General features: G+C 41.2%; 1 protein-coding gene and 1 long non-coding RNA gene across 3 annotated transcripts in view; one reads left to right on the top strand and one right to left on the bottom strand.

Moving 5' to 3' along the window:
• Positions 1-11,577, bottom strand: part of LOC121032890 (uncharacterized) — a 253,659-nt gene extending 242,082 nt beyond the window's left edge. For both annotated transcript variants that reach the window (XR_005791577.1, XR_005791578.1), the window contains exon 1: positions 11,473-11,577. This is a non-coding gene — a long non-coding RNA (uncharacterized LOC121032890). The remainder of the gene's footprint in view (positions 1-11,472) is intronic.
• Positions 11,578-12,461: 884 nt separating this feature from the next.
• ONECUT2 (one cut homeobox 2) overlaps positions 12,462-12,676 on the top strand; it is a 69,350-nt gene continuing 69,135 nt past the window's right edge. The window contains exon 1 of the mRNA XM_040478486.1: positions 12,462-12,471. Within this exon, the coding sequence (XP_040334420.1) occupies positions 12,462-12,471 (10 nt within the window). The remainder of the gene's footprint in view (positions 12,472-12,676) is intronic.

The raw sequence follows: 12,676 nt of genomic DNA, 5'->3' as shown, positions 1-12,676 counted from the left end.
AGGAGGAGGAGGAGGAGGAGGAGGGGAAGAGGAGGGGGAGGAGGAGGAGGGGAGGAGGAAAAGAAGAATGAAGAAGGCCTATGGTACTTATAGTAAACCACTGAATGAATCAATATATGCATTATGGGATTCCCAAAAGAGATAAAGAGACAGAACAATTATTTAAAGAAGTAATGACTAAAAACCTCCCAAATCTACAGAAGGAAAAGGACATCCAGATAAATAAAGCCCAAAAGTTCAGAAACCTTGCAAACCAGGAGAGAATGGGATGATATATTCAAGGTACAGAAAGAAAAAAAAAACTGCCAACCAAGAATATTGTACCCAGGAAAACTGTCCTTTAAGAATGTAGGAGATAAACAAAAACTAAGGGGGTTCATCTCCACTAGATGTGGCTTACAAGAAGCGCTAAAGAGAGTTCTTCAAGTTGAATAAAAATATGTTAAACAACAACATGAAAGCATATGAAAGTAAAAATTTCAATGCTAAAGGTAAATAGAAATAGACAAAGAGAATATTCCAATACTGTAATGGTGGCATGCAAATCATTTTTAACCCTAGTTATATGAATTAAAAGGTAGATATAGTAAGAATAATTACAACAACAGAAATTTGTCAATTCAACACAATATAGAAAGAAGCAAAATCTAATAACAATGACATAAAGTGTGAATGTGTCAGAGGGTAAAGTGTAGGGTGTTTGTATGTGACTGAAGTTGTTACCAGCTTAAAACAGATTGCTTTAATATAAAATGGTAACCACCAAAAAAAATATTTCCATGTGCATATGGAACATTCTCTAGGATAGAGCACATGACAGATCACAAAATAAGTCTTAACAAACTTAAAAATATGGAGGAAATTTGAAATATCTTTTCCAATCACAATGCACTGAAACCAGATGTCAACAATAGAAAAAAAATAGGAAAATTCACAAATACATGAAAATTAAACAACATATTCAAATAACTATTGGAGCTAGGTAGAAATAAAAAAGGAAATTGTAAAATATGTCAAGACAAATGAAACACAACATACCAAAACTTAGAAGATGCAGCAAAAGCAGTACTAAAAGGGAAGTTCATAGCAATAAACACCTATACTGAAAAAGAAGCAAGATTTCAAATAAAAAACCTACATTTACAACTCAAGGAACTAGAAAAAGAAAAACAAAGTAAGCCCAAAATTAGCAGAAAGAAGGAAATAATAAATATTAGAGCAGAAATAAATGAAACAGAGAATAGAAAAATGTTTTTTTAATTGATGAAACTATGACTTGGCATTTTGAAAATAAAAACAAAATCAACAAAATCTTAGCTAGACTAAAAAAGTGAGAGAGAGAAGACTCAAAATCAGAAATGAAAGAGGAGACATTATAACTGATCCCACAGGAATAAAAAGTTCATAAGTGGCTATTATGAACAAGTATACACCAACAAACTGGACAATCTAGAGGAAATACATAAATTCCTAGACACATACAACCTACCAAAACTGAATCAAGAAAAAATAGAAAATCTGAACATACCAAAAACAAACAAAGAGATTAAAAAAAGTAATCAAAAACCTCCCAACAGAGAAAAGCCCAGGACTAGATGGTTTAATGGGTGAATTCTACCAAACATTTAAAGAATTTGGGACACCTGGGTGGCTCAGTTGGTTAAGCGTCTGACTTCGGCTCAGGTCATGATCTCCTGGTTCACAAGTTCGAGCCCCGCATCGGGCTCTGTGCTGACAGCTCAGAGTCTGGAGCCTGTGTCTCCCTCTCTCTCTGACCCTCCCCCCTGTTCATGCTCTGTCTCTCTCTGTCTCAAAAATAAATAAACGTTAAAAAAATGTTAAAAAGAAAGAAAGAATTAATACCAATCCTTCTTAAAGACTTCCAAAATTAGAAGAAACACTTCCAAATTCATTCTATGAGAAAGCTTCAAACTGATACCACAGCCAGAAAAAACACGAGAAAAGAAAACTATAGGCCAATATTCCTGGTAAACATTGATGCAAAAATTCTCAACAAAACACTGGCAAACTGAATATAACAGCATATTAGAAGAATCACACACCATGACCAAGTAGAATTTACCCCTGGGATTCAAGGATGGTTCAACACATGCAAATCAATCAATGTAATACACCACACTCACAAAATGAAGGCTAAAAACCACACAATCATTGCAATAGATGCAAAGAAAGTATTTGGCAATATTTAATACCCTTTCACGATAAAAACTCTCCACAAATTAGGTATAGAAGAAGCTTACCTCAATACAATAAAATCCACTTATAAAAAGCTCATACTCAGCAATGAAAAGTTGAAAGCTTTCTCTCTGAGATCCAGAACAAGGCAAGGATGCCCACTCTCATTTCTCCTGTTCAACATATTACCAGACATCCTGCCAGAGCGATTAGGCAAGAAAAAGAAATAAAGCCATATAAATTAGAAAGAAAGAAGTAAAACTATCTCTGCTTGCAGATGATATGATTTTGTACATAGAAAACAAAAACTGTTAGAGTAAGCAAATTCAGTAAAGTAACAAAATACAAAATCAACATACAAAAATTAGTTATGTTTCTGTTCACTGACAACCTATCTGAAAAGGAAATTAAGAAAAAATTCCATTTGCAATAGCATCAAAAAAGTAAAATACTTAGGAATAAACTTAACAGAAGAGTTGAAAGACTGTACAATGAAAATTATAAAACAATGACAAAAGAAATTTTAAAAGTCACAAATAAATAGAAGGACATTCCATGTTCATGCAATGAAAGAACTGATATTTTTTAAATATCCATACTTACCAAAGTGATCTATAGATTCAACACAATTCTCATCAAAATCCCAATGGCATTTTTTACTGAAATACAAAACGGGCACCTGGGTGACTCAGTAGGTTAAGCATCCGACTTCAACTCAGGTCATGATCGCATGGTTCATGAGTTCAAGCCCCACATTGGGCTCTGTGCTGATAGCTCAGAGCCTGAAGCCTGCTTCGGATTTTGTGTCTCCCTCTCTCTCTGCCCCTCCTGCTTGCTCTCTCTCTCTCTCTCTCTCTCTCTCTCTCTCTCGTTCTCTCTCTCTCAAAAATAATAATAATGATAATAATAATCCTAAAACTCATTTAGAACCACAAAAGACCCTGAATGACCAAAGCAATTTTGAGCAAGAACAACAAAGCTAGCAGCGTTACATTCCCTGGTTTCAAAACATTATAAAGCTACATTTCTAGACAATCTTTCTCAACCAGTCTCATGACTGGACAAACCATTTTTATATATACAACTCTTAAATTTATAACTTTAGCCTCAATTTTTTTTTACCTGAACTCCTGACTCATCCAATTAACCTACCAAATATCTCCTCTTGAACACCTAATAGACATCTCTACTTACAATATTCGAACACATGATCTCCCCGCCTCAGCTTGTTTCTCTCCCTGTCTTTCCCTAGGAGCTTCTAAGAAAAAGAAAGAAAGCTTTCTTAGAACTCCCTAGTAAATGGCATGACAGTTTTAAATCATGGCTTCAAGTTCTTTGACACCTCATTGTCCCCATCTCTTTTAACCTGGATGAGCCTGTGCATAATTCTAGCCACAGAATATGGTGGAAGTGACACTATGTGAGTTCTGAGGCTCAGTCAGAAAAGCTCATGCAGCTCCCTTCTGGTTCTGAAATGTTCACTCTCAGGAAGCTCCCCCTTTCAAAACGCACAGCCATTATACTGTAAAAAGCCCAAACCAATAAAATGTTTAAAAGATAACAAAATGGTAGTTGGTTTAGTCCGCTATTTTAGGGGTGGTTTGTAGTTAATAAAGAGCTGAGACTGATGGCAGGCTTATTCTTTCAATAACTCAGACCAAAACTTACGAAGTCACCCTTGACTCCTCTCTCTCACATTCCATATCCAGTCCCTCAACGAATCCTGTCAAGTCTCTTTTCAAAATACATACAAAATAGGACCAATGTCCATCACCGCATCTACAAAACGGATCTCTTCTGGTCAAAGCTCTTGCTTGGAAACAACAGAAACGGACTCGGGCTAAATGTGCCGACAAATTTAGTGAAAGGAAATCAGATGGCTCACAGAATAGAACAAAGAGGATGCCAACTCTAGAAAACGGTCTGAAATCAGTGAAGTTTAAATATAAGGAATCATAGCCAAAGAACCAGCCTGATTGATAAGCTGCTGCTGCCACCCCAGCTTCACCTGGACTTATTCTAGGCTGTCCCCATTTTTTTTTGTTCTTTGGTGTCTTCCCTCCAGAGAAGTGTATTTACTTGGCTGAGCTTAGTTGATTTTCCTGAGTCCCAACTGCCACAGGCTGACAAAAGGGAGCGTTGGCATGTTGGCTTTCATAGTAAGAAGTGGAGACCCATCTTCCATAAAAACTCATTTCACAATGCATTTTCCAAACACCGGAAGTGGCTACAAATTCTGAGCAGCCTAAGGGTTGGGTGAGGAGAAGATACATTTTGTATCACAAACAACAGATTCTCATTGTGTGTGGAAAAGTAAGTAGACTCTGAACGAAAGCCTTGCATTCAAGTCCTGCTCTAGCACTTATTAGACGTGTGACCCTAAGCAAGTCATTTAACTTCCCTGAGACTCCCATTTTTTCATCTTTAACATGAGTGCAACAATATCTGCCCTGCTTATCTAGCAGATTTGTTTTGAGGATCGAATGAGTGTGTGAGCATATTAAGGCTGCGATCTTGATCTCTTTCATCTTTGTAACAGTGTTGACTAGCGAGGGTTAGATGGGAGTAGGTGTTCCATTAATGTCTACAGAATGAGTAATAGTTATAGAAAAGATTTGTAAAATGAAAGCCATTAACTGATCCTACTATATCGTCCACCTAGACCAGAAAAGTGTGATATTGTCACCCAGTGCCAGACTAAAGTAATATCAAATATGCTTTGGGAGGAGACCCCTGACATTGAAAATTTCTGCCACCAACCTCTTCATAAAATAAATACGGAAATGGCAGATCAACTTAATTGTTTCACTATAGAGTATAAATTTGGCTCGTAGAGCAAAATCCTCCTGTGACAAGTTTTAGAGATCAGATAATAGTTCTTGAGAATCATGCTAGCATGGGGAAGTAATAGAGCTTAAGTAGATTTCTGGCCAATGGATTCAAGTTACCCTGAGGAAACAAGATCTAATTGTAGGATAGCTAATAATAACAATCCCTTACCCAAATTCTTTGGAGATAGATTTAGAATTGAAAATTTTTCAGATATTTGAAAGACGTTAGTGGCAAAAATCGTATATTACACAACCACTAGCAGGGTCTGAGTCAGTACCCTGTAATCAAACACAAAATATTTCTGCAGAGATATGAATGAATGCTCATTCTGAGTATATTAAACACTGAAACAATCTCATATCCATTTAGTTAAGGTGATTTCAACATAAGAGTCAAAGCACTTTTAGGGGGCGTTTGGGTGACCCAGTTGGTTAAATGACCGACTTCCGGCTTAGCTCATGATCTCACAGTTCGTGAATTCAAGCCCCACATCTGGCTCTCTGCTGCCAGCCCAGAGCCTGCTTCAGACCTTCTGTCTCTTTCTCTCTCTCTCTCTCTCTCTCTCTCTCTCTCTCTCTGTCCCTCCCTCCTCTCTCTCTTTCCCTCTCTCTCAAAAATAAATAAACATTTAAAAAAAACATTAAAAAATAAGAATGTTAAAAAGACACTTTTGGTTTTCAAAGCTTTTCTTTGGATTTTAAAAATGCAGATAAGAAACAAAGTTGTATTTTTCATGAAAGGGTAAATGGACTTATAGTGCCTTACGATAGAAAATCGTACAAGCTTGAATAGCAGTAACACTCTCTCTCTCTTTAAATCTATATAAAATCACTTTCAAAAAATTTTTTTAACATTCAACTCAGCAAATTCTTGAATTCAACCAGAGAGATCATCTATTTCAATCTGCCACCTAATTCAGCTGATGCTTACTAATAAGCATTCGAGCCAGACAGTCACTCAGCCTTTGCAAAATACTCCTATGGGTGAAGAATTCACCCCTTCATGTGGCAACTCCCTGCATTCTTGGAAAACCTTAATTATTAGGATCAAAGTCAGATCTTCTGTCACTTTTACCCTTTAGTCCTAACACTGCCGCAGGGAGCAGGAAAAACTTCTCTACCCTGTCTGCCATGTGACAGCTAGGCAAATATTTGAAGTGGAAATCACATACCACATCATTTGCCTCTTCTCTAGGCTAAACATTTGCCCTAACTCTTCCACATAAAGTATAGTTTCCTCTTCCCTCACATCCTGAGAGCCCATACTAATCTCTAACTTATCAATGTGTAAAATAAAGCAAGGCAGCTAGAGCTAGATAAATCTCCAGCCCAGAATGCAGGGGACCTGTTATCTTCCTTGTAAGCTATATATCATGTTTTTAGTAACACATCCTACGATTACGCGTGTGTGTGTGTGTGTGTGTGTGTGCACGTGCACGCAGCATAATGCTTTTGGATTGTTTTGCATTTATAGTAAATTAATCTCCCCATCTTTTCACACTGCACTGCTGTCACAATCCAAGAACCTCCCTTGATTTATATTTGTCAGTCTCAGTAAAGGGCTTTTGTACTGGTCTTTGTTAAGTTACATCATGTTGGTTTTCATTCCAACATTTACATTTCACTTTGAATCTCGACTGCACCTTTCAGTATATTAGCTACGGCTGACAGCTTTGTGTCACCTACAAATTTGACACCTTCAGTAAAGACTTTAATAAAAATATTGAACAAGATAGGATCAAGAGCCCTGTGGCATGCCACTGGAGACTTCCCTCCTGGATGGCATCCTCAAGTGCTTAACATCTAAAACAGGCAATAAACTTCATACACAAATAATAATACCAAGGTTTACCTGACAGGTACGGAATGAGCAGTAAGAAAAACAAATGCTATACAGAGAAGAAAATAACACATCTCAGAACCATCACACCAGGCTCTACATTTTAGTAATTAATTTCACAGGTTTCACTACAATAGGGCATTGAAAAAGATGTCTCTCATTCCTGAAATGTGCATATATATGTGCTAGGGTTGCAACATAAAATCCATTTCCTACTAAGGATCTCACCCAGAAAGTTTACAAACATAATATTAAAGGCTGAGCAGGATTTGAAATGTCATAGGGAAAGGGGTAATTAGCAGAGGAAAAAAATCTTACCCCGTTATGGATCAATAAACTCCTATAGATATGACTCCTCATGCTGCCAACTTGGCTCCACCTACCCCACCCCAAACACCCACTACTGTCAGCAACCCCAAAATGCAAAAATCAATATTTTTAGTACATATGTTTTTAAATGACTGATTTGCCAAGGGATTATTCATTTTTAAAATGGGTCATACAAGGGTGTCTGCCTGGCTCAGTCAGTGAGTCGATAGAGCATGACACTCTTGATCTCTGGGTTGTGAGATCAAGCCCCACATTGGGTGTAGAGGTTACTCTAAAAAACTTAAAATAAAATAAGATAGGTCATACATAGGGCTCATGTACAAAGCAACTGACCCTGGTTTAATATGGGTTCATTTGCTTGACACCCAGTTTTGTTTTGTTTTTTTTTTCAGAATACCAAGAATACAAAATATCCAGGGTTGCCACTGTTTGCTTATATTGTGTAACAAACCTAATGTTAAACATGACCCTTGAAACTGTTCCCACATCTTTCCAGTCAGGACGCTTTGATGATATAGTAAATATCACCATGGTTCCACCTTGAAGAAATAGGGTTTAAACAAGGATTTTGCTCCGTCAAGTAATTTTGTCCACATAAAACTTAAAATTCTCTTCAAAAGCAATACCTGTCAACAATCTGTAGTAAATATATATTTTTAAAAAACATATCTCTGAAGCAATTCTAGGCTCCCCAATTACTTTAAATCATGACAGTTTCTGTTCTCTCACTTTGTCTTCTATTCCTTCTGCCTTTCTTGGTCTGAAAATTAGTTACAGATAGGAAAAACCCAGAATGTAATCTGAAACCGAAAGCAACAAGCCCATTCACTGAGCTAAATCACTTGTAATTAGAAATAAAAGAAAATTCATTTATGAAAATGAAAATCCTAAAAGCTTTTTGGAATATGAAGTTAATCATTACAAATGTATCCCATCAGAAATAGCTTTTTAAGGCTGTAAGCTCCATAACTAATTTTAGAATAGCTAAAAGAAAGCCCTCAGAAAATTAAGGCAATCACCATAAAGACCCCATTTTGATAAAAGGGGATCTATATTAAATCAGACTGGAAGCATGGAGAGGACCTCAGGGAGCATCTACAGAATGTAGACCACAATCACACAGAAGACAAGAATAGGACTGGGACCGAAATACAGGGCCCTTTCTCCAGTTTCAGAACTTGTTTCTACCACACTCTTGACCTTGAGACTGAGGGTGATGGACCTGACACAGCACCTCCTACATCAGTAATTTCTGACTTGTGCCTCCTGACCAACATCCAACCATACCCAAAAGACAACAACAACAAAAAAAATAGGGGCGCCTGGATGACTCAGTTGGTTGAGCAACCGACTCTTAATGTCAGCTTAGGTCATGAGCCCAGAGTCATAGGATCCAGCCCCTAGTCAAACCCCGTATCAAGTTCCACACTGAGTGTGGAGACTGCTTAAGATTCTTGCTCTCTCAAAGTTATTTTGGCTTCCATTCAAGATTCTCTCTCTCTTTCTGTCCCTCTGCCCCTCTCTCTCCCACTCAGCGCTCTCTATTAAAAAAAAAAAAAAAAGAAAGAAAATTAGGAAAGTTAGCCCATTACTTTGAGATGGTATCTGAATAACTGTTTTTTCCCCTCTTTTATACAAAGAATATAAAAATTCATGCAAGTATAAAACATTTTAAAGTATAAATATTTTAAATGAATTTTTAAAATTGTATTAGTTAATAGTAAGTATTATAAATATGAATATTTTAAAATATGAAATAAAATATTCCACTAAAATACAGGATTCATGAGGGTAGGGTCCATATATAACTTGTTTATTGTTCTATCCCCAGCACCTATGTGGTAACATATTTCTGGGTGCTTTTGTTTGTTTTCTGGGGTTTTTTTACTGCCCTTGATCCAAATATCATTCTTATTTTAAAGTACCTCCCTACAGTATGCAGTGTAAGTAGAATGCAATGACCCTCTTCTCACCTTCTCATAGTTAGGGAGGCATCCAGCTGGTTCTTGTAGAGGCAACGTAAAAATACAGGGATAGCAGAGAAGTTACTCTTGGCTGCACCAGCAGAGGCTGTCTGTTGCATGGAGTGACCTTGACCCTGCTCTAGCTCCTATTCTCCCCTGGTCCTTAAGTGTTTTCCAAGCTTGTACCTCTTGCATTTCTGTTGCTTCTGTGAGCTACCTGGTTTCTTCCATGAAAATTCTTTTCTAAATACTCAGTTGGTTTAAGGCAGCTTCTCTTGGTTATACCAACAGCTCTAACATGCACATAGTAGGCATTCAATAAATATTTTTTAAATGAACAAATCAATGAATAAATCAATTAACCATCATCATAATTTTCTGTACAACACTTAGAGTTTTCAAGAACTCGCCTATATTCTGATTATTGCATCTGGTTGCTACCCCACTTATGCTCCAATATTTAAATTGAGATATTTAACAAAGGTAAATTCTTCTTGATGCAAGAGTCAAGTACAAAAAAATTATCATTTTAACTAAACTAGGACTAGACGTCATTTACCAAAGTCGGCCATGATACCTCATGGTGTCGGTTACCACTATGAGTAATGCCATTTAAGTAATAAGTAATTTGATGAAGTAAAAGTCTCTGAAAGAGAATTTTAAAATAAGAGCTAGGGAGAAAAACTAAGTATGAGCACGAAAAATAAAAACTGTGAAATAATTTTATTCAAAAGAAATTAGATTTGCAAACAGCATCAAAAAATAGGTGTAAAAAAAGGCAACTGAAACTTCAGATATGAGCTGACATTCACGGGGCACACAGTGGGTGGAAAAGTTCAGGGACTTTGAAGGAGCTGTGTCTGCAAAGACAAAAACTAGGTCCCCTTATAACACAAAAAAATCTTTGCTTTAATCAGCTATTTAACCTTACTTGGTTTGTGAATTCTTTAAAATGTTTCCATTCACCCCTCCTCTACTCCCCTGAAAGCTGAAATCAACCATAACTCACTCCTTCCACACAAAACCCCCTGATTTAAAAGGGGAGGGGAAGGACTAATAGTAAAAACTGAAAATTAAATATCATAGTTTTGTAGCACATGTATGTAGAATACTATTCAAAGGATTTTCAGAAATCTTTCAAGCCCAGAATCAACTAAATGGAAAATTCTGAGGACTTTTCACATTTAGACTCAGGAACCATGTTTGAAACATGTGTATCAAAACATGACGTTTCAGAATTGCCCTAAGAAATTCCACTCCCTTGTTACAGATTTACATTGATAAGGCAAGGAATTTAACACAGTGCGTTGTGTTAGGTTTAGGTGAACACAAAGCCCCGAGACCAGGTTTCCCCAGTCTGATACCATTACAAAATCCATTAAACCATCTCAGTAAGCAAGAGAGGAAAGGCCATTTTGTGTTCAGTGACCTATACTCAGCCCCATGGATTTTGAAGCAGGCAATGTAGTTTTGACTCTATATCTGATCTCCAGGGAGCCTGGGCACAACTCCTTTCCGGATAAAGTCTGAAGAACACCTTTCGCCAAGAAAAGTAGGTAGTAAGCACTTAAAAGTAGTTTTAAGAAGAGACCAAGAGAAAAATGAAACATCGGGAATGAGGACTGTGAAACTCTCATTATTTCAACTCCACGTGGCCTATGCATTTCCTGTATAATTTGTGATTCCTATAAAACGTGGTCATTTCGGGGCGCCTGGGTGGCGCAGTCGGTTAAGCGTCCGACTTCAGCCAGGTCACGATCTCGCGGTCCGGGAGTTCGAGCCCCGCGTCAGGCTCTGGGCTGATGGCTCAGAGCCTGGAGCCTGTTTCCGATTCTGTGTCTCCCTCTCTCTCTGCCCCTCCCCCGTTCATGCTCTGTCTCTCTCTGTCCCAAAAATAAATAAAAACGTTGAAAAAAATTAAAAAAAAAATAAAATGGGGTCATTTCAAACTGTGATGTAAAGACGACCCAAGAGGAGAACACAAAATCTACACACCGAAAGACTACCCCCTGGCTTCCAGTGCTTTTCTGATAGATTCGGGGGAGGGAGGGAGCTATTCCTACACTACTTGGATGTATCAAGTCCCTCTACATGTTCGTGTCAATAGAACCATAATGGTTCCTTCAGCATGTACGGTCCACACAACCGCGTCCGCTCCTTGCTCTGAGAACGCACAGATACTCCTCCTCAGGACGACATTCCTGGCCCCGATCCTGAGCGAAGGAGAAGCAAGGCGCACGCGCTGCCCTCGGGGCTCCTGGGTCCCGCCTGGAGGACACCCAGACTTGTTGCTCCGGCGGCGGGAACTCACCATTACGGACCGCGTGCGGCGCGCCCTGCCCTCGAGGAGGACGGCCTGTGCTCGGAGCCGGCGTCCCGGGCCCGTCGTCCCGCGGCGGCCCTGCGAGCCGCTGCGCCTCGCGGGGCCAGGCCTGGAGCGGGCGGCGGTCCTACAAAACCCGCGCCCCGAGAGCCGGGACCGGAAGCGCCCGCGGTCCGCCCTTCCGCCTCCAGAACGCGGGCGCCAGGCCTGGGGCGCCTGCTGGGGGGGTGGCCCGGTTGACCCCGGGGGAGCATCTCGCCACCTCCCGCCCTGCGTCTTCGCCTCCCAAAGGTCTCCTCCCAAAGGGGCGAGCGCAGCCCCCACCCCGAGCCCGCGCCCCCCCCTCCCCCCGCCGGGCCTAGCTCGAGGAGAGGAGCCCGAGTCCCGGTGGCCCGACCCTGCCGCGTGCGCGACCCGGGCCGGGGCCGGGGGGTCAGGCCAGGGCACCCGCTCGAGGGCCCCCGTGGGCCGGGCCCACTCCCCTCCCTTCCCCGCACCCCCGCGGCCTCCCCGCTCCCGCTGGCTCCAGGAATCAATAGTGACCGCTGATTTTTCACGACAATTGCAGCTGTCTAATTCATCAGCGAATAATTAAATCAGAAGCAGCCAGGCCTGCTTTGAGCAGAGCCGGGTTTGGCGTCGGAGACTAGGGGTCTCCCCTACCAGATCCCAACAAACTGGGGGCCCAGTTGGGAGCCAGTAGGGCAACCAGGGGACAGGCCTCGCCCCGTGCCGCGGCTGGGAGAGCGGCTCCGTGGGAGGAAGGAATATCCCGGCGTGGGGAGTAAGCGGGGGGGGGGGGGGGGGGTGGCCGGGGGACAAGCAGGGCGCTCCGCCGCGGAGCTCCGTTTGGGGGCTCATCCCAGAGCCTCCTGGCCCGCAGTGCCTCGCGTGGGGCTGCGCTTTCCACTCTCCTCACGCTGACTTTGCGAAGGGAGAGGAAATCACCCTCGGGAGGCGATTTGCCTTTGAGGAAGATGGAGAGGAGCAGAGAGAAGCGCCTAGAAACGGCATTGATTTAGACATCAATCCTGGCCGGCTCCCTCCGCCTCCCGAGCCGCGGGGCCGCGCAGCCCCCTCCCCGAGAAGCCGCTCGCCTCCGGCCCGAGGCCGCCCGGCTCTGCGGGGCTGGCGAGGGCGGGCGGAGCCCGCGCGAGGGCACGGCCAGCCTGGGGAGCCGCTCGCAGCCTCC

Source organism: Herpailurus yagouaroundi, unplaced genomic scaffold (genome assembly GCF_014898765.1).
Source record: "Herpailurus yagouaroundi ecotype Mexico unplaced genomic scaffold, PumYag 142, whole genome shotgun sequence".
Classification (NCBI taxonomy): domain Eukaryota; kingdom Metazoa; phylum Chordata; class Mammalia; order Carnivora; family Felidae; genus Herpailurus; species Herpailurus yagouaroundi.
Note: the sequence above shows the minus strand (reverse complement) of the source record. Positions and strands in the feature narration are given on the sequence as shown.